The sequence below is a fragment of the Mus caroli genome, chromosome 18, assembly GCF_900094665.2.
Source record: "Mus caroli chromosome 18, CAROLI_EIJ_v1.1, whole genome shotgun sequence".
NCBI lineage: Eukaryota > Metazoa > Chordata > Mammalia > Rodentia > Muridae > Mus > Mus caroli.
This window is the reverse complement of record NC_034587.1, coordinates 8,342,868-8,365,097: the sequence shown is the minus strand read 5'-3', so window position 1 is coordinate 8,365,097 and position 22,230 is coordinate 8,342,868. Positions and strand designations below refer to the sequence as shown.

The window sequence follows — 22,230 nt, the reverse complement described above, 5'->3', positions numbered from 1 at the left end:
GGACACCCTGTACCTGAAATGTACACCTGTCTACTAGCAGAGTTATCAGTACTGCTGCATCTGCTGAAAGGTCAAAGTGGCTTTCCTTTCAAGCTCTGAATTATGAAGCAGGGCTGTGCATATTTTAGAACATTCCCTCTGCAGGTGTTTCGATGACTGTTTGTTTACAGACAGGGTTCTTTTGGCTCGTGGTCCTAGAACTGCAGGGTCTAGGGAGCAATTCTGAAGGTGGCCCTATCATTGGCAGAGTCCTGAGTGGCACAGGGTATCGGATACCAAGAGCCATGAAACATACCTATGTTTCTGACAAGGAATTGTTCTAAAGGCGTTAACTTGGCTTTTCAGTTTCCATAGACAGTGGTGCTTTGAATATATTTGGCTTAGGGAGTGGCACTACTTGATGGAGTAAGTGTGGCCTTGTTGGAGGAAGTGTGTCTCTGTGTGCTTTGAGACCTTACTTCTAGCTTCCTGGAAGTCAATCTTCTGAGTGCCTTCAGATCAAGATGGAGAACTCTCAGCTCCTTCTCCAGCACCATGCCTGCCTGGACACTGCCATGCTTCCTGCCTTGATGATAATGGGCTGAACCTCTGAACCTGTAAGCCAGTCTCAATTAAATGTTGTCCTTATAAGAGTTGCCTTGGTCATGGTGTCCCTTCATGGCAATAGAAACCCTAAGACACAGACCCAAGAAGATTGCCACACCTGTCTATTCTCTGTTGACTTTGTTGTGAGTAAATAAGAAGTGATCAGTTAATATCAAGTAAAATCTATTCTTCAAAAGAAATAGCATTTACAATTACTCTGGCATCAAATGCAAATAAATGTTCAATATCCTTTCCCTACATCCTTGCAGAAAATAGGGAGTACCCAGGGTCTTTATGTAAGAAAGTCACTTTGTGTAATGGACAGCTTTGCTTTTCTGCATCTCCTAAGTATATGGTAGTGCCCTGCTGGCTTCTCCTGCCTAGGAGGATTGTGATCCTACAGCTCCACCACCACTTTCGACACCCTTCCTGGGCCCTTCAGGCTTTTGCTTGTGTGACCCTTTATCATGTAAGAAATCTTGACTTAACCTCCCCCAGATTTTATCTGGTCTTCAAGGTCCACCATTCTGACTTCGCCTCTTACATCTCTACTGTAGTGACAAAAATTTGAGAATGGCAGCCTGATTACTGAGGTCATCATGTTCCAGGCACTGTGGTGAGAATCTACATCATCTCATTTAATCCTCATAATTCCCTTGCTGTGACAAATGCAGAGTCACTTGTCATAGCCTACTCTTCAGTGATGGAACTGCAGCTCTAGTCTTGTTTTCTCTGAAGATGGTAATCGCCTGCTGTATTAGTTAGGGTTTTACTGCTGTGAACAGACACTATGACCAAGGCAAGTCTTATAAAAAAGCAACATTTAATTGGGGCTGGCTTACAGGTTCAGAGGTTCAGTCCATTATCATCAAGGTGGGAGCATGGCAGTATCCAGGCAGGCATGGCGCAGGAGGAGCTGAGAATTCTATGTCTTCATCCAAAGGCTGCTAGTGGAAGACTGACTTCCAGGCCACTAGGGTGAGGATCCTATACCCACAGTGACACACCCATTCCAACCAGGTCACACCTATTGCAACAAGGCCACACCTTCAGATGGTGCCACTCCCTGGTGCAAGGATATACAAACCATCACAGCTGCTCTCTAGTTTTCGCCCACAGAGGTGCTATTATGTAAGTGTGGGGAGCTGGGAAGCTAGGTGGACTCACAGGCCACACCAGCTCATCTCTTTTACCCACAGGACTGCCTAAAGGCACAACAGGTAATCTAGGTCAAATTACTACAGGGAAGTTTTGGGTGGTCTAGACAGATATTCACTCTTGTGGTTCTTGAGCTCATTAGTCACCCAACAAGGTATGCTATATTCTAATATATTCAAGCATGTTGCTGGCCTGCTAAAACTTTCTCTAGGAGTTCCTTTCATTTTATTCTTTATTGGATATTTTTAAAATTTACATTTCAAATGTTATAGACTTTCTCGGTCCCCTCCCCCAACCTCCATATCCCATTTCCCCTCCCCCTGCCTCATGAATGTGCTCCCTGACCCACTCACCCACCCACTCACACCTCCCCGCCCTGGCATCCCCCTACACTGGGGCATAGAACCTTCACAGGACCAAGGGCCTCTCCTCCCACTGATGCCCAACAAGGCCATCCTCTGCTACATGTGCAGCTGGAGCCATGGGTCCCTCTACCTTGGTTGGTGGTTTAGTCCCTGGGAGCTCTAGGGGTCTGGCTGGTTGATATTGTTGTTCTTCCTATGGGGTTGCAAACCCCTTCAGTTCCTTCAGTCCTTTCTCTAACTCCTCCATAGGGGACCCCGTGATCAGTCTAATAGTTGGCTGTGAGAATCCCACCTCTGTATTTGTCAGGCTCTGACAGAGCCTCTCAGGAGACAGCTATATCAGGCTCCTGTCAGAAAGTACTTCTTGGCATCCACAATAGTGTCTGAGTTTGGTGACTGTATATGGGATGGATCTGGAGGTGGGACAGTCTTTTGATGGCCTTTCCTTCAGTCTCTACTCCATACTTTGTCTCCGTATTTCCTCCCATGAGTATTTTGTTCCCCCTTCTAAGAAGGACTGAAGCACCTACACTTTGGACTTCCTTCTTCTTGAGATCTGTGATCTTGGGTATCCTGAGCTTTTGGGCTAATATTCCCTGTCTTAGTCAGGGTTTCTATTCCTGCACAAAACATAATGACTGAGAAGCAAGTTGGGGAGGAAAGGGTTTATTCAGCTTGCACTTCCATGTTGCTGTTCATCACCAAAGGAAGTCAGGACTGGAACTAAGCAGGTCAGGAAGCAGGAGCTGATGCAGAGGCCATGGAGTGATTTTATGGGCTTGCTTCCTCTGGCTTGCTCAGATTGCTTTCTTTTAGAACCCAAGACTACCAGCCCAGGGATGGTACCACCCACAAGGCCTCCCCCCATCACTAATTGAGAAAAAGTTGACACACAAAACCAGCCAGTACAATCCACTTATCAGTGAGTGTGTGTGTCCTTTTGCGATTGGGTTACCTCACTCAGGATGACATTTTCTAGTTCCATCCACTTGCCTAAGAATTTCATGAAGTCATTGTTTATAATAGGCTGAGTAGCACTCCATTGTGTAAATGTACCACATTTTCTGTATTCATTCCTCTGTTGAGGGACATCTGGGTTCTTTCCAGCTTCTGGCCATTATAAATAAGGCTGCTATGAACATAGTGGAGCATGTGTCCTTGTTATATGTTGGAGCATCTTTTGGGTATATGCCCAGGAGTGGTATTGTTGGATCCTCAGGTAGTAGTATGTCCAATTTTCTGAGGAACTGCCAGACAGATTTCCAGAGTGGTTGTACCAGCTTGCAATCCCACCAACAATGGAAGAGTGTTCCTCTTTCTCCACATCCTTGCCAGCATCTGCTGTCACCTGAGTTTTGATCTTAGCATTTTTGACTGGTGTGAGGTGGAATCTCAGGGTTGTTTTGATTGCATTTCCCTGATGACTAAGGATGTTGAACATTTCTTTAGGTGCTTCTCAGCCATTCTGTATTCCTCAGTTAAGAATTCTTTGTTTAGCTCTGTATCCCATTTTAAATAGAGTTATTTGATTCCCTGGCTTCTAACTTCCTGAGTTCTTTGTATATATTGAATATTAGCCCTCTATCAGATGTAGGGTTGGTAAAGATCTTTTTCCAATCCGTTGGTTGCTGTTTTGTCCTATTGACAGTGTTCTTTGCCTTACAGAAGCTTTGCGATTTTATGAGGTCCCATTTGTTGATTCTTGATCTTGGAGCATAAGCCATTGGTGTTCTGTTCAGGAAAATTTCTGACAAATACAGAGAGGCGATGCTCACAGCCAACCATTGGAGAAGTTAGAGAAAGAACTGAAGGAGCTAAAGAGGTTTGCAACCCCGTAGGATGAACTACAATATCAACTAGGCAGACNCCCCCCCCCCCAGCTCACAGGGACTAAACCACCAACCAAAGATTACATGTGTCTCTAGCTGCATATGTAGCAGAAGATGGTCTTGTTGGGCATAAATGGGAAGAGACACCCTTGGTTCTGTGAAGGTTTGAAGCCCCAATGTAGGGGAATGCCAGGGCAGGGAGGCAGAAGTGGGTGTGTGGGTCAGGGAGCACCCTCATAGAGGCAGGTGGAGGGAGAGGATGGGCTATGAGGATTAGGGGAGGGACCGAGAAAGGCTATAACATTTGAAATGTAAATAAAGAAAATAGCCAATAAAAAACCATTATCAAAAGCAACTTGGGAAGCCAAGAGTTTATTTGGTTTAGCCTTTCACATTACTGTTCCTCATAGAAGTCAGGGCAGGAACTCCCTCAGGTCAGGAACTTGGAGACAGGTGCTGAAGCAGAGGCCATGCAGGGGTGCTGCTTACTGGCTTGTTCCTTATGGTCTTCTCAGCTTGCTTTCTATAGAACCAGGGACCACCAACCCAGTGATGGCCCTACCAACAATATGCTGGGGCTTCCCCTATTAATCACTAACTATGAAAATGTCTTACAGGCTTGCCTACAGCCCAATCTTACAGAGGAATTTTCTCAACTGGGACTCCCTCCTTGATGATTCTAGCTTGTGTGTCAAAAGTTGACATAAAACCAGCCAGCCCAGATCTATAGCTCATTTGATTTTTGTTGCTCTGATTATCTATCTGCTGGTGAGAATGTACTGAGATCAATCTGTGCTGTTATAGCCACAGTATTTATGAAAAATAGTTTTGCTGATTTTTGGAATGTAAATGACTAGAATTCTTGATTAATTTTTAAATTAATATGAATTAATTAAATCCTAATTTGTTTTAAGGCTGATTATGTCAGCAATAATACACCTGTTTGCTTTCCAATTACCTTTGTTTAGAGCATCTTTTTCCATCCCTTTACCCTTAGGTATTTGTTTTTGTGAGGTTGTTTTGTATAGTCAAGAAAGAAATATATTTTTAAATCTCATGCTCTACATTCTTATTTATTTATTTATTTATTTATTTATTTATTTATTTAGAGACAGGATTTTTCTATGCAGCCCTGGGTCTCCTGGATTAACTTACTGTTGCAACATATGTATGTATAAGTATGGATATACACATCTGTACATATATGTGCTCAGGCTATACATCAGTCAGAATTCCAATGGGGTGGGGGCTAAGAATCTATACTTACCAAGCTCCTGAGTCATTTTTATGATTAGACTTGTAGCCCTCACAACAGAAACATCAGCTGGAAATGTAAATAATAGAATGTTAAGAGGGGGGATGGTAATGTTTAATTTCAGACACCTTTTAGGTGATTCTCGGTTAAAGCCTGAATGCCAGTGAATGTCTTAGGGATGTTTTAGAATTTGGCTGCACACCAGAACCATTTACAAACTGTAAAACAACACAGATGTCTAGATCCTTCTCTTAGATACTCTGATGAAGTGTGGGGCTTGAGAGATGCAATAGCTCAACAGTTAAGAGCACTGGCTGCTCTTCCAGAGGACCTGGGCTCACTTCCCAGCACCCACATGGTTTTACACCAACTGTAAGTCCACTTCCAGAAACTCTGAGACCTCCCTTCTGGCTTCCAAGGGCAATGTGTGCAGCTGGTACACTTACAAATATGCAGGTAAAACACATTGAAAAAGAAAAAAGATGGTGAGGCTAGTGTAAAATGTGACCTGCCACCTGTTTATATTTAACTAGCCTTACTAATTGAGTTTATTAGGTGACAGGACTAAATGAACAAAATAAGTTTATGCCATCAGTGTACCACTGTGTAAACAGGGTACGGTGGTGAGTGCCTCTAATCCCAGCACTTTGGCGGTAGGGAAAGGAGGATGAGAAATCCAGGGTCAGGTTCAGCTGGATAGTGTACAAGGCTGAAAACCTGCATACTGAGGCTCTATGTAATATTTAGTGCAAATAAAAGAAACCATGGACTTGAAAGACTTCTGTCAGAACTCTCATATCACAAATCCAAATTGAGGTCTTCTCTCACTAATAAGTCAAAGGAGTTCTAAGCTACTACTGATACCTACATGTAGACGGGGAAGAACAAACTGACATCCTCGATGCACCACATTCTAGCTTTAGTTTTTTTAGAATCACAAAATCTTCATGCTACTGTTAATCCATTCTACAGTGTGAGACTGTAACTAAATTGTTGCTAAGGGTCTTGAGAGGTTTAGTGTCTCATCTCCTAACTATGCTGTTCTTTCTTCTGCTTCTCCAGGCTAACTAACAAGATAATATGAGTTCTGATTATTTTTCAGTTTTTAGGCACTCAGTTTGAATTTTTTTGGACTCTTAGGTGTCTTTTTATGTTTGTCTTTTCTCACTGGGTATTTGGAACTCTGGTATTTCTTTGTACCTCAAACTCCAAGCAAACATTTGATGATATATTCTCAAAACCATAAACCTTGATTTTGTTATTTGCTCTATTATAATAGTAGCTATAATGAACTGTCTTTGATCCAGTAAATTTTCACTATGGAATCAGACACCCAGTTATTCTGTTTACTCACACAGTTGCTTTTGTGGTTACCTAGCTACATTCTTACGTATTTCTCTAGAAACAGCTCTCTTCTGCCCTCTGCTGGTGTGATAACAGATAACAACTTCATGGGTTCTGTTAGACTTCACGTTAAAGGTTGTTTAGGAATAGGAATTATTCTAGTTGCCATAAAGATGGATGCTGAGAGTCTTTTAAATTGGTATGTTGAAAAGACAACTGAAGCCAGGAACGGTGGCTCACACCTTTAATCCCAGCACTCAGGAGGCAGAACTCTGAGGTTCAAGGTCTGCTTGGTCTACAAAGTAACTTCCAGGATAGTCAGGGATATTACAGAAAAACCCTGTCTAGGAAAAAAAAAAAAACCCAAATCAACTAACCACAAAAAGATTTTGGTCTGGAGAGATTGTTCATCAGTTAAGAGCAGTGACTGTTCTTCTAGTGGACCTAGGTTCAATTCCTAGCACCCACATGGCAGCTCACAACTGTCTGCAATTCCAGGATTCAACACCCTCACACAGACATACTTGAAGGCAAAACATCAATGCACACAAAATAAATTAAATAAATATAAGAGACACAGCTGAATGATAGAATATGAGATACAACTCGCATCTTTAGTTTACAAGTGACATTTTTCCAAGTTTAATTCATGCTGTGCAGGTGCCAGGGATAATGAAGTAGAATACTCAGACACGTGCTCTTTAAAAGCTTGCTTTTATGGTGGTGGTGGTAGGGAAGCTTTGTATTCTGTTTGTTTTTTGGGACAAGGCTTCTCTCTGTAGCCTTGGTTGTCCTGGAATTCAGACATCCACCTGCCTCTGCCTCCTGGGTGCTGGGATTAGTGTGCACACCACCATGCCTGGCTGCATGCCGACAGTGCATTTAGTATTGTGCTGGGTAAGGATAAGCCCTTTGTAAATGCTTGATAAATGAAGTGGTGCCCTCTAGCTTATGTAATGTTATTCTTTTTATAGCTGAATTTTCTCTAAAAGGCAATCTTAAGAGGAATCTTTGCAGTCTTTTAGAGTTTAGAGAGACTAAGAATACCCTATGTGCTAACTATAAATTAGACTCAGTTACTAAAACAATAGCCCTCAGCAGCAACCTGTCCAGGTGGACTTTGAAAAACAATTTTTTTCACTGCTTAAGTGGCATTAAGAACTGTTTTTGTGTTCAACATCTTTACTCATCAGGGAAATGCAAATCAAAACAACCCTGAGATTCCACCTCACACCAGTCTGAATGGCTAAGATAAAAAACCCAGGTGACAGCATTTGCTGGCGAGAATGTGGAGAAAGAAGAACACTCTTCCATTGTTGGTGGGATTGCAAGCTGGTACAACCACTCTGGAAATCAGTCTGGCGGTTCCTCAGAAAATTGGACATAATACATAAGAAGATCCAGCAATACCACTCCTGGGCATATACCCAGAAGATGCTCCAACCTGTAATAAGGAAACATGCTCCACTATGTTCATAGCAGCCTTATTTATAATAGCCAGAAGCTGGAAAGAATCCAGATGACCCTCAACAGAGGAATGGATACAGAAAAATGTGGTACATTTACACAATGGAGTACTACTCAGCTATTAAAAACAATGAATTTATGAAATTCTTAGACAAATGGATGGATCTGGAGGATATCATCCTGAGTGAGGTAACCCAATCACAAAGGAACACACATGATATACACACACTGATAAATGGATATTAGCCCAGAAACTCAAAATACCCAAGATATAATTTGCAAAACACATGAAACTCAAGAAGAAGGAAGACCAAAGTGTGGATACTTCGATCCTTCTTAGAAGGGGGAACAATATACTCATGGAAGGAGTTACAGAGACATAGTTCAGAGCAGAGACTGAAGGAAGGACCATCCAGAGACTGCCCCACCTCAAGATCCATCCCATAAACAACCACCAAACCCACTATTGCAGATGCCAACAAGATTTAGCTGACAAGAGCCTGATATAACTGTCTCCTGAGAGGCTCTGCCAGTGCCTGGCAAATACAGAAGTGGATGCTCACAGTCATCTATTGGATGGAACACAGGGTCCCCAATGAAGAATATAGAGAAAGTACCCAAGGAGCTGAAGGGGTTTGCAGCCCAATAGGAGGAATAACAATATGAACTAACCAGTACCCCGAGAGCTCCCTGAGACTAAACCACCAATCAAAGAAAACACATGGTGGGACTTGTGTCTTTAGCTCCATATGTAGCAGAGGATGGCCTAGTCAGCCATCAATGGTAGGAGAGGCCCTTGGCTCAGTGAAGGTTCAGTAAGCCCCAGTATAGGGGAATGCCAGGGCCAGGATGTGGGAGTGGGTGGGCTGGGGAGCAGGGGGAGAGGGGGAGGGGATATGGGATTTTTGGAGGGGAAACTAGGAAAGGGGATAACATTTGAAATGTAAAAAAAGAAAATATCTAATAAAAAAGAACGGTTTTTGTTTCACACACTGTCCCTTACTCTCTTGACATTATCTTCTACAAACATTTAGGTATTCTTGATTAACTTATTTAAATAGTCGCAATAGGAAATCTTACGTTCTAAGGTTTAATCAGAATACATGTTTCTCAAAGACAGGAGTTACTGAAATGTGAAGTGCTGATATATAGGTTCTGCATATTTCCAGCATTTGAATCAGAGTTCTTCAACTTTAAAAAGCTTCTAGGCAACCTGAAATCACACACACACACACACACACACACACAATATATATATATATATATATATAGTGTGTGTGTGTATATGTAATATTATTATATTATATACATATTCTCTATATATAGTGTGTATATATAGTAAATAGTGAGTGAAATTTATTCAGAAATATCTCCTAATGTCTATGTTAGAGATGAATCATTTACAAGTATATAAAGGCTCAATTCTATACCTTTAAAGAATGTATACAGGTGTTTGTCTAAATGTAAGTCTGAACCATGTGATCACCAGGTGCCCATGGAGACCAGGATTTAGATCCCCTGAAACTATATGATTATGAACAGCCATGTGGGTGTGAGAAACTAAACCAGGTCTTTTGGAAGAGCAGTCAGTACTCTTAGATTTCCCTCCAGGCTTCTATACATTATCTTTTTTTCCCTTAAATTTACATTGGTGCTCTGTCTCCAAGTTTGTCTGTGTGAAGGTGTCATATCCCCTGGAATTAGAATTATAGCCAGTTGTGAACTGCCATGTGGGTGCTGGGATTTGAATCTGGGTCTTCTGGAAAAACAGCCCGTGCTCTTAACCACTGAGCCATCTCTGCAGCCCCCTATACATTATCTTTTAAGTGTATGAGTGTTGACTGCATTTATGTGTATCACATGCCTGCCTAGTGCCCAAGGAGCCTAGAGGGTTCTTGTTCCCCTGGAACTAGAATTATGGATGCCACATGAGTGCTAGAAACCAAACCTGGGTCTTCTGCAAGAGCTGCAAGTGCTCTTAACCACCCAGCCATAACTCTAGCTCCTACATATTATGTTTTAAAAGCTGAGACTGCACTGTGTCATAAACTTCCATTTTCATGTAAATGATTTTAACTCAAGTGGCTTTAAAAAGTGTTATTACTTCAAGACAAGGCTGGTTGATAGTAGCTAGAAGGAATCAGTTCACCCAACCTTACAAGGGATGGCAAGATAAAATTTAAAGAGTTACTAGACAACTGTCACATGATCATCACAGACAATCTTCCTTTGCTTAGGCAGCTTTTTAGAAGCAGAGTTTCCTGGAGGCAGACACTGCATGTGTGTGGCACCCTGTTTAAATGAATAGATCCCTCAGACTCCTAGTCCCTAGTCTCTGCTTCTGATAGGAGGCAGCCATGGGTCTCATATACATGTGACAATTCTGGCCACTGAAAAGCAACAGGGCTTTCTGTAAAACCTTCTTGTTTTAATATTTACTTGTGATTTTGAGAAGAGTCTCTTTATGTAGTCCTAGCTGTCTGGAACTTACTATGTGAACCAGGCTGGCCTCTTCTGCCTTTGTCTCCCTACAGGGATTAAAGGAGTAGGTACCTACACCTAGCTCTATAAAACTTTGTAAAGGGGACAAAAACAAATAGCACATACCTTTTTTCTTTTCTTTTTTTTACAGAACATAAACCAGATTCTAGACACCACTTAGCTATTTTACAGCCACAAAGATAAATGTTACAGAGTTTAGAAGCATAGAAAGCCAGGAGACATCCAGGTCACTGTAAAATCCAAAATAAATTCAAGACCACCTAGCCCCTTCCCCCTCTGAAGGGACTTTCCAAACTATATAGTTTAGTGGTCAAAAAGACCAGACTAAGTCTGCAGCTGCCAAAACAAGATTAGCAGTTCCCAGAAAAATTCCCCTACCCCACCCCACACTGAATTCTGAGAAAAACCACAAATTGCCCTGACCTTGTCACTAGAATTCCCCATGACGTGTTAATAGCTGTGACGTTAATAGCTGACCCATAAGTTCAAAATGTACTGCTTCTTTGCTGACCAATAATAATAACCCACCATAAGGGCAGGCAGAGCGAGTCACTAGGCCAAAGGTAGTCACCCTATACAAACCAGCCAATGCCTGAAAAGGTTACTTGCTACACCAATTAGAATAAGCCAGCTAGCGCTGTTGCCTAAATCTGCCCCTTACAAGGTATAAAAAGTGTGCTCTTTGTTTGTTCAGGGTCTCTCCTCTTGCCTGCATGCTGAGGCGGGGGTGGTGGTGGTGGTGGTCCCCAACGAATTGGATCAATAAAAAAACCTCTTGTGGTTTGCAGTGATGTCGGTCTCGATGGTCTTTGTGAGTGAGGGTCTTTTGGTGGACTCCAACATCACCAGCGCACAGGCTATTTAAAAATTAAAAGAGAATCTAGCAGTGGAGGCACACACCTTTAGTACTAGCACTTGAGAGGCAGAAGCAGGCTCTGAGTTCGAAGCTAGCCTGGTCTACAGGGGGATTTTCAGGGCAGCTAGGGCTACACAGAGAAACTCCTTCTCAAAACAAAACAAAACAAAACAAAAACCAAACAAAGCCAACCAACCAACCAACCAAAATAACAACAAATGAATTAAAAGTGAAAATCCTTTGTGAAGAACACAGGTCCTGGAATACAGTGACCAAAAAGATGGTTAGTTGTTCATACAGGAAAAAAACCAAACACTGGATAAATAATTATTAAAGGAAAGAAATGTGATGAACATATGCTACTACAGTGGTGTAAAAATTTGAGTCAAGTAATGAATCAATAAATTCATAGGCTAAGCAAGAGCATTTTCACAACTCTGAGAAGATTTTATGTTATGAGGTTACTTAGATCTTACTACAGCATTCTCTGTAGTCTTTTGTATTCTGGTTTACATGAAACTCTGGCAAGATATGGGTTAAATAAACATGTAGAAAAAGAGACAGGCAACTGCCACAAAAATAGGTGGTACAGAATCTAGCCAGTCAACTCAATCACCACCCAGAGGAATATAGTTACTAAAGTCTCTGAAGCTAAACTGAAGTTCCTTTATAACATTTGGTCAGTCTAGGAAAGTCAGACAGTATGTTTGAATATATAGGCAAAAATGTATCTAACAGATGTGGCTCGAAACTACTAGAAAACATCGTGGAAAAAACAAATGATGAGCTGGAATACTGTGATCAGGTCAGGGGACACACTTAGAGTCTGCTGTGATCAGGTTAGAGGGCACATGCTTATGTAGGGGAGGTATTGATTTCCTAATTGGTTCTTGGTTGTGTCAATAAAAATGTCAGAAGCTAATCGCTAGGTGAAGGGAAAAAGGTGGGACTTCTGTGTCCCAGGAGGAAGAGAAGAGGATGAGAGGGAGGAGGCAGAGCAGGCAGTGGAACGACGAAGCTGCAGACCTGTGGGTCTCAGGGGCGTGGGTGGAGGCCAAGGAGGATGGGTTAGGATATTCTTCACCCAGCCATTATCTGGCTAGTTTTAAAATATTAAGGCCCTCTGTTGTTTTCCATTCATGGCGACTAAGGTGTGCAGGAGAAAGGGCACAGCCTGGGCGGTCGGTCGTTTGGCAGTTTGGTGGAGACAGCTGCTAGAGGTTGAGGGAGCAAGCATGTTATTAAAATTACATGCAACAGATGATGCCTAACATGGTAGGTGAGAATCCACTATTAATTTAGTATTCTTGAATGAACCACATACAGTGAATCATGTCAAGGAGAGAATTGGTTTTTCAGGGAGTGGAGTCACATGGCTCCAGCGTGCGAGGAATCTTAAAGAAACAGGGGCAGGCTCAGCTCACAGCCTCTGAGTAATCCCTGCTGGGAAGAGAGACAAGATGGCTGCTCTGAGGCTGAGAAGCAAACAGTAAAAGCTGCCTGCTTCCTACAAGCAGGTAACCATAGGATAGAATTCCAAGTTTGGGTTAATTGTTTTTAAAGATAGAAGAGTATACATATTTTGCCCAAGCCACATGGGGAATTCTTCCCGTGGATCAGAACTAGTGTAGGGAATTTGGGCCCAGAGGTGCTGGGAGTCCCTGCTGTGCAAGGACAGGCCAAGCTTGCTCCCTTGGGTTAGGTGGAGAGGCAGGGCTGCTGCCTCCAACAGAAGATGCAGGGAGGTTGTATGAAAATAAAATGCTTTAGGAAAAATTTAAAAGGTCTTGCAGGATAACTCATTTTGTTCGAACATGGGCTCCATAGGAATTCCGGGTTAAATATCTTGGCATGACAGATTAGGCTCATAGAATATTTGATTACTACTTTGGGAGAAAGGCTCTACTTTTGTGTTCACAGTGAAGGAGAATAAGCTCTAGACCCTTCTGGAGTTATATGGATCAGATATGACAGAGGGAACCCCCCTGAAAAGCTAGAGAAACTCAAAAGAATCAAACAGGACAGATATCTTGATGGTACTTAAATTCTGTTTTGAGATTTGTATATTGCAGAGTGTTCATCATGCTGAACTGACCTGTATGGACTCCTGGTGTCATGGATTCCAGGTCGCCTTGTCTCATTCAAACTTTCAGACTTATCCAGTCAGAACTTAGACATCAGAGACTGAATAGTAATGGTTGGCTTGGCTTTCTTAAGGCCTAACCAAATCTATTTCCCCTTCCTTTCCCCTCCCCTTTAAAGATATTTTATCACCCCTGTTCAGCAGGAAGAAGCCATGGAGTTGGCAGCCCAATTCCCTGAGTTTAGAGGACTGGAAGTGATTATTCTAAAGGTTGTCATTCTAGGGAATTTGGGAATGGTCATAAATTTGAACAGAGAGGAAATAGGTTGTGTAGCCATAATCTTAATTGGTAGATATTTTTATGATTGATGCAAAGTTAAAACTATATTTTCTTACATTGAAACATTTCATTGGAATGACTTTCTTATACTGATACACATTTGAGATTAATACTGTTACCCTTAGACAGGTATTGTGCCTATGCAACTCATCTACGAATGTGAGGCTTAGACCCAGTCTTTCTAACTGCTATTACAAACTGTTTTTAGTTGATTGAACAATACAAGGACCAGATAAGAAACTCATGGTTCTGAATAAATTATAAAAGGGTATTTTCAAGATATTTCAATAGGAAATAGCTAAGAGAGGTCAAGGTTTAACAGTCAGATATACTTTATATAGTCTTTGACAGTATAAGAAATCCACATAATTAACACTTAATATTATTTCATTAATGGTCATCTGACTATGAGACATGTCTGCTCCTGACAGTACCCTCTTCACAGTTCAATAATTTTGAGCATCTTCATCTCCAGGCAAGGTTGCTTTCATGGCAAGGCAGCCCTGGCAAGAAATTGCCCATTTCATCGACAGACAATACTGTCCAGAGAAGGACACATTTTGCAGAATAGTTGACTCCTGGCTTTGTCAAGACAGAGATAGTGGCCCTTCAACTTTCTGCATAATAGGTCTGTCAGATAGAGATGGTTCTTGGCCAGAAGGCTGGAGATGGATATTCCTGGATTCTGAAAAATGGGGGGCTGTCCAGATAGTCAGCTGTCTCTACATTGAGTTAAGTTTGGAAGCTGTTTCATGCTTCCTATGTTTTCAGGTAATATTTAGTTGTTCTTGGATTTCTGATGGGGTTGAAGACTAGTTTTAGTCCCATATTCAAACCCATGCTGCTTAACATAGAGTTTATAGAGTGGATGACATGGTTTTCAAGTGATGTTGCAAGCTAGAATTCTAAGCATAATCCAGGTACAGAATTATAATTCTTGCAGTTAGGAAATCTGGTATTTTATCTAAAGTGACAAATTGGTGGACTGGATGTCATTTGTACCTTCTACTGTGTAATTTACTTATTTATTATGGTTTTGTTCAATTTATATATGGGAGAGAATTTAAAAAAATTTTTTTTATTGGACAGAAAAGGTGAGATGTAGGGGGACGTATTAATTCCCTAATTGGTTCTTGATTGTGTTAATAAAGATGTTGGAAGCCAATTGATGGGTGAAGAGGAAGAGGTGGGACTTCTGGGTTTCAGGAGGAAGGGGCAAGAAGGAGGAAGCAGAGCAGGTGGTGGAGTGGAGGAAGTGGCAGACATGTAGGTCTCAGGGGCACTATGATGGTTTGTATATTCTTGGACCAGGGAGCGGCACTATTTGGAGGTGTGGCCTTGTTGGAATTGGTGTGACCTGGTTGGAGTAGGTGTGTCACTGTGGGTGTGTGCATAAGATCCTCACCCTAGTTGCCTGGAAGTCAGTCTTCCATTAGCAGCCTTTGGATGAAGTCAGAGAACTCTCAGCTCCTACTGTGCCATGCCTGCCTGGATACTGCCATGCTCCCACCTTGATGGTAATGGACTGAATGTCTGAGCCTGTAAGCCAGCCCCAATTAAATGTTGCCTTGCCTTGGTCATGGTGTCTGTTCAGAGCAGTAAAACCCCAAGATAGGCCTCTGCCATGGGTGGAGGCCAAGGAGGATGGGGTAGGATATTCTTCGATCAGCCACTGAGTTATCTGGCTGTCTGGTGTTTTCCATTCTACAGCAACTAAGGTGGGCAGGAAAAAGGGCATAGCCAGGGCAGTGGTTGGCAGTTTGGTGAAGCTAGCTGCGAGAGGTTGAGGGAGTTCAGAATGAGGTCTCGAGAAAGAGCAAGCATGTTATTAAAATTACATTCAACACACTTAACTTAGAGTCTTCTGTGATCAGGTCAGAGGGCACATGAACTTAAGAGTCTGATCAGATCAGGTCAGAGGGCATGCTTAACTTAAGAGTCTGTTGGTATTTGTGGTCTCTGAGAGGAATTTACTGCAGACTGGCACTGCACTCGATTCAACAACAACAACAAAAGAGATGCTGGGCAGTCAGAAGGACTATATTGAAAAGTTAGCTTCCACCCCTTAAAAAAATACTTGCATATCAAAAGCTGGTATGATCTACAGGTTAATGAATAAACTGAGAACCCCTAAAGATTACCACGAGGGCTCTTCTGCAGAGAAACACCAAAGGAAACAGACGATGAAGATCCATACAGAATAAATTATAGACTACCACAGCCGTATTTCAAAAGCTATAATTACCAAATAAAGTAAATAACCCTAAATTTAGAGTGCAAAATGAAACACCCTACTGCTTGAAGGTACAAAAGAAAAAACACATCCACATTTTAGTTATTTGTATGGTTGGTATATGCCATTTAAAACATTTTTAATAGAAAACTCATTTATAAATCATTTTATAGAAGATCAAAAAATATCAAAGATCAATGTTTATTCCAACTTTAACTATAAATAACTAAGTGAAACACAAAAAGGCCTGCTCCCCTGCTTTCACGCCAGTGTCTAGGTCCTCTGCTCTTTGCCTTTTGGAGAAAAGACCGCGTTGTAAGGCTGCCGTCTTTTGGGACGAGGACTAAGATCGAGATCTTCCTTGATATAACCTGAAAAACAAATTATGACTTTAGAACAGTGCATTATGAACATACATCTCTTTCAGCATGGGTGAGCATGGTGGCTCATGTCTGTGATCCCAATGCTTAAGAAGTGGAAGACCAGGAGTCCGAAGGCAGCCTGGGCATGAGACACTACCTTACAACCAAACACACAACCTATCCAGGTAACAAAACCAACAGCATTTCTTTCAGTATATATTCACTACATATTTAACTTGTGTAATGTCTAGTTTTCATGATACTTCTGATTTTTAGCTGTGTGATACTGGTGAGTGATTTCACTAGCTAGCACCAGAGTTTCCTCATTTATACCAAGAGAGGGAAAAAAAAAAGCAACAAAATGTATAAAATAGTCAGTATCCAGGATCTCAGACAGTTCTCATGCTTCTTCCAAGTAGCTTCTGCTACACTGATTTCCCACACGAGTGATGGAGACCTGCAGAAATCAAATCACTTGCTCAAGTTCACAGAACTGGAACAGGTGAGAATCTTGACCACCCTCTAACCCAGAGTTCTTAGGCGTCTCTCTTTTGCCTGTCTCCCCTACCCCCAACAGGTTTGTACATGGGGCCATATTATTAAATCTAAACTCTACTATTATAAATTTCCGTGGTTCCCCCAAAGTCTTCTGTGGTAGCTATTTCATAAGGTGAGAAGTCTGTGTTCTCTACACTCAGATTTTCCTAAGAAATCTCCAGTCGTAATTTTCAGGGGAGGACTGTGCTCTGGGCCAGGCTAGTAGGGTAAACAATGGTTGTAACCAGCTTATCTGATTCTGTGCAATGACCGGGAGGAGAAATGGTGTCAGTGACTTTGTGTGTTTCCTACAGTTAAACATATGGCGCTTCTCCAAAAGTGGGGAAGACACCTCCTGGTGTGAGTCACAAGTAGACCTTTGGGAGTTTGAAAATACTCAAAGTCTAGCTGGTCATCTTATCACTGTATTTATTTGTTGTTTTATCTTTCTTTGGGTAAAAGTTTTAAATATTAATAATTTAAATACAGGCTTAAGACCAAAAGGCTACAAGTAAGTTAAATGCCATAGATGTCATAGTCAATTGTAATCTGAGCACTGTTGTAGCTGCCAGTCATATCACACAAACTCAGAATTACCATCTGTTTAGCACCATGCTGCTGGGAACGGTGAGAACAAACATCACTGCTCCAAGAGCGAGCTTTTATGACACACAGCAAATGAAAATGCCCACTTTGAAGGCGTGTCACTTATACGTCATCCTGACAGGATAAAACTGCTTTCTGAAATCTGAGTGACAAGCCAGGCTAATGTATACATAGTCACATCAAAGTGATTATAAGCAATGCCTAGTCCCAAGTCAAATAACAGGACAGGTGAAAGAAAGCCTTTCCCATGCAGGAATTCATTTGTATGTCACAGAAGCAGTATTTAACTTATAGCACAGGAAAACGTGAGTTAGAGAGAAAAGGTTTATATTCAGATTTAAATCTTATACAATATTTAAAAAAAAAAACCCTAAAATCCTGAAATCGATAATCCTACCTCTTTCCAGACACGTCTGAGTAGAAGGAAAACCAACTTCCCAGAAATTCTCTGGTGTGTTGGGCGGAATGTAGCGAAATCGGTGTCTTGAGCAGGAAGCCAACTTCTTTTCTCTTTCTTCTGCTGGCAAATCTGCATAATACTAACAGTAACAACAGGTAAGTTTCCCACTTAGGAATAATGACCAGAGTGGCATGTTTACTGATTATAAACTAGAAACTAAAAAACTATTTAAATTAAACATTCTAAGGAAATAATATGTACTGGTGATACTGCAGTAGTAGTAGTAACAGTAACAAAGTCAGTGGTGAGTCTGTGAAATGCTTGCTTGTAAATGAGAAGCAGCTTTGTGAATCAACGCTGTTTCCTTATCCATAGAGGTTTTGCACTTACAACTGCCAACCCTGCCTGGCACACCTGGCACTGAGCTATCCCTGGGTTTGGGCTCTACTTAGTAAGCTGAGAAAATACTGAAAGGTACTGGCAGAATACTGGCATAATTTAACTTTTTTTCTAAAAGATTATTAGGAAAAAATACAACAGGCCATTATTGTGTTTAAGAAGAGAAAGAACCAAAAGAAAGGGAGAACATGGAGATGAGCATTTCTGAGGACAGTTTTTCTGCTCGAGTTCTAAATGGTGAAGTGTGTTAAGGAAGGCCATGTAAGATGAAGCCTGGGTGTGTACCTGGTGGTGTTGGTGGAGAAAGTAAGTGAATACGGAGCAGAACAGTCTGCAGGTAAAAACCAGTGGGGTTTGCTGAGAGATGTAGAGAATAGACATTGGCATAAATTTACAGATAGTACACTACAGGTTACATTTAAGTACATAAAATTTGTACTTTAATCATTTTTTTTGCCATTAAAAAACCTCTTTTACAGTAAATAACTAGCAGAACTACATAAAATGAAAGAAACAACCATTTTCAATGACTGGACATCAAGAAGACACTGATCACTGAGAAGGAAAATAGAGTAACAATGTTTGTGCTATAAAATTTCAAGATATAAGTGGTTTCATTTGTACTGATGTGCTGGCAATTTTTTTTTTAATCAACTCTATGTCAGCTAAAGTCATATGGAAGAGGAACATCAAAATTAAGGAAATGTCTCCATCACACTGTTTGTAGGAAACTGTGTGGGGCATTTTCTTGATTAGTGACTGATATGGGAGGGCCCAGCTCATTGTAGGCGGGGCCACCCCGAGGTTCTAGAAGAGAGCAGGATAGATAAGCAAGCCTTGAGGAGCAAGCAGTAAGCAGCACCACTCCATGGCCTCTGCTTCAGTTCCTGTCCCAGGAAACTGCCCTGAGTTTTTGCCCTGACTTCTTTCCACGCTGGCCTGTTGCACGGAAGTATAAGCCACACAAGTCCTTTCCTCCCCAAGCGCTTTCATCACAATGCTTTACAGCAGAAAGCAATGACTGCAACTGTCCAACTGTTTCTCAAGATGGTTCCATCTGTACTCCTTCTGTAAGAGCATATTTCCACAAAGCCCTTACTATAATCAAGTCAGACTTTCCACATGCTATTTTAATGTGTCTTGACTATTAAATTTTCAAGATAGCAATTAATAAGAAAATCTAAATGAGGAAGGTAGATGTTGAGGAGGGCATCTAACAGCTGATAGTGAGACAGAAGAAAACCAGCACATTATAAGATATTAAATAACCTATCTGGGACAACATATTAATAGGATAGTCAGTATTGATTTCTTCAGCATAAGCTAGCCAATGCAAAAAGGTAAAAATATAAGTGTTCTAAGGATGAAGGACTTATTTTTATCAATTTGTGATGAAAATTATCTCAGAGAAAAATGGGGCTTATAGTGGTACTGATTCTTTAGAAAGTTATGGGTACCGCTACGTCCAGATAGTGAAAGGAATAAATGTTCTTTTCCTGCTAAAGCGTCATTTTTCCCTAAATGGTGTATGTACATCAGCATTTGCAAGTGACTACAGAAAAGAAAAGAGGCACATAATGTCCTAAGAGAGCCATAAGAATTAGAATGTAGGGTACCTGCAAAATGGCTCAGCAACTTATTGTTGCTCACCAAGCCAGATGACCGAAGTTCAGTCCTCAGGACGCACATGATGAGAAGAAAAAACCAACTCCCACAAGTGATTCTCTGACCCCACCCTCACTGTGGTACACATGTACCCAACTCCACATTAAAGTGAATAAATGCAATTTAAAATGGAATTAGGGTTAGGCCTCAGGCTCCGGGACAAGCTGGGGGCTTTCACTCTCATTTTTTTCTATCTATTTATTTATAGATGCTAGTTTCAGCTGATAGGTTCCTTATTCTTTCTATCATTACTGCAGTGAGCAAAGTTTCTGAATATAAATAGGATCTGTGATTTTCAAATCAGGCACTTACGATCTATAAAATCACACTTCAAAAGAAGTGTTTACATCAGTACTTACAATCTCACATTCTTTACATGTGTGCCCAAGCAATTTCCTTCTCTCTTCTTTTTTCCGAACTACCTCAATATGAGGAAAATTCTGTATGCTAGTTTCTCTGGAGGGAAAAAAGGAATCAAGTTAACCTATTTGTTACTAGAAAGATATTTGGTTTAAAATATGAATTAAAACTGTAAGAATTTGAAAGAGAAATAATCCCCCCAAACAGTCATTTTATTTGAGATGTTCTTCTGTATATTAGGAAAACAAGTGATTCTTTTCAAGTCTTTATTGTTTCTGTATGTCAAGTATTATTCTAGATGAATATTTAATTCAGGAACAGGTTTCACTGTGCCCTTTCAGGCATAATTTCTTATGCGTTCCCTTCCTCTCTTGCTCTCTTCCCTCCATTTCCCTATGCTTGCTGGCCTGGCCCTTCTTCTCTGCCAACTGCCTCCTCGTCTCTCCTGTCATAGGCGGTTCACTCACTGTCTCTATTTCCCCATTCTTTCCTTTAAGACTCATCTTCTCTTAATGGTTCCCTTCTTGGTTTAATCATTTGTATACATACATACACATTTAAATCTAAGTTTTTAGAAGACAACTACATGACACATTCTAAATACTTGGAAACATAGAAGATGATTTTTAAAATGATTTTCCTTGGGAATACATTTTCTCTTCCGAGTATTTGGATATCATGTCCGTTTAATTGGAAAGCACTTTTCTTCAAAACAAATTTTAAATACTCTATTTCCAACTATACTGAGTTATAGGTCCCTTCTATTTTAACTTCTAGAAACTCCCACTTTAGAGTAATGTATGATTAAAAAATGGAGAGCATGAATGGATAGATAAAACATATTGCTATACAATATTTTTTCAAAGAATCTAGGCTTATGTAGAATCCATTTTTGCCATATCCTTTCCCCTAAGTATAATATATGAAGCAAGGAATTCACTAGAAGACTAACATTCATAGCAAACCTCAAAGGAAGCATCAGTTAAAAGGTTAGTAAGCCTGTTCCCCTGACACGACACAAAACAGGTTACTGTTTGATGTATGATAGTGTCAACCTGACAGAATCTAGGATCATTTAGGACATCTATGAGAGACTATCTAAGTGAGGGTTAGCCTCTGGGCATGCCTAAGAGTACTATTTAGGTTGAGGTAAAAGACCCACCTTAACTGTGGGAGATTCCATTCCATGGGGCCCAGAGAGTGTAAAAGGAGAGTTAGCTTAGTGTTAGCATTCATCACTCTCTGCTTCTGGACTGGGGATGCAATATGCAAGCTGCCCTCCGCTCCTGCTGCTGTGACTTCCTTACCATGATGGACTCCATCTTAGAACTGTGAGCCTAAGTAACTCCTTCCTTTCTTCAAGTTACTTTTGTGAGCTATTTTGTCACAGCAATGAGACAAGTAGCTAGTACCCCAGGGTTTTCTAGAATTCTCAGCAGGAGAAGCAATCAAGATGAGACTTTTACCACCATTCTACCCTTATCCACTTCCTGTTTCCTTAGCTATCCATTAGCTTCAGAAATAAAAGTACTCATATATTTTTTTTTTTTGGATGGAAGCATGAAGAATATAATGCCTCATTTATCTAAATGAGCAAATGAGTTTGCTAGAAATGATCACTATACCTTTTTCAATTCACAAACCATCTCACTTGGGCCAGCCCAGAGGTCCAACACATTATTTTCCCAATCTTCTGGCAGGCACCTTGTGAGACTGTCCCACAATATGTTCTACTGTAATATCCTGGGGCCAAATGCCAAGTCTCCTTGTCTTTTATACCATCTGGAATAGTCTTTTAAGCGAGACAGCCTTTTCCTTCACTTTGAAGAGCACAGAATAAATTTTCCAAAGTGTTGATCCTGCTCTCCATAGCCCCCCAAAGTA

The 22,230-nt window shown here is 41.0% G+C and overlaps 1 protein-coding gene across 5 annotated transcripts in view; it reads right to left on the bottom strand.

Moving 5' to 3' along the window:
• Positions 1-16,009: 16,009 nt before the first annotated feature.
• Rbbp8 (RB binding protein 8, endonuclease) overlaps positions 16,010-22,230 on the bottom strand; it is a 110,410-nt gene continuing 104,189 nt past the window's right edge. For 4 of the 5 annotated variants that reach the window (XM_029472024.1, XM_021150757.1, XM_029472025.1 and 1 more), the window contains exons 17-19: positions 20,346-20,442; positions 17,920-18,061; positions 16,010-16,388 (exon numbers count right to left, since the gene is read on the bottom strand). In XM_029472024.1, coding sequence (XP_029327884.1) covers positions 16,291-16,388; positions 17,920-18,061; positions 20,346-20,442 — 337 coding nt within the window. In that variant the 3' untranslated portion in view covers positions 16,010-16,290. The remainder of the gene's footprint in view (positions 16,389-17,919; positions 18,062-20,345; positions 20,443-22,230) is intronic. The other variant, XM_029472027.1, reaches the window with a different exon arrangement.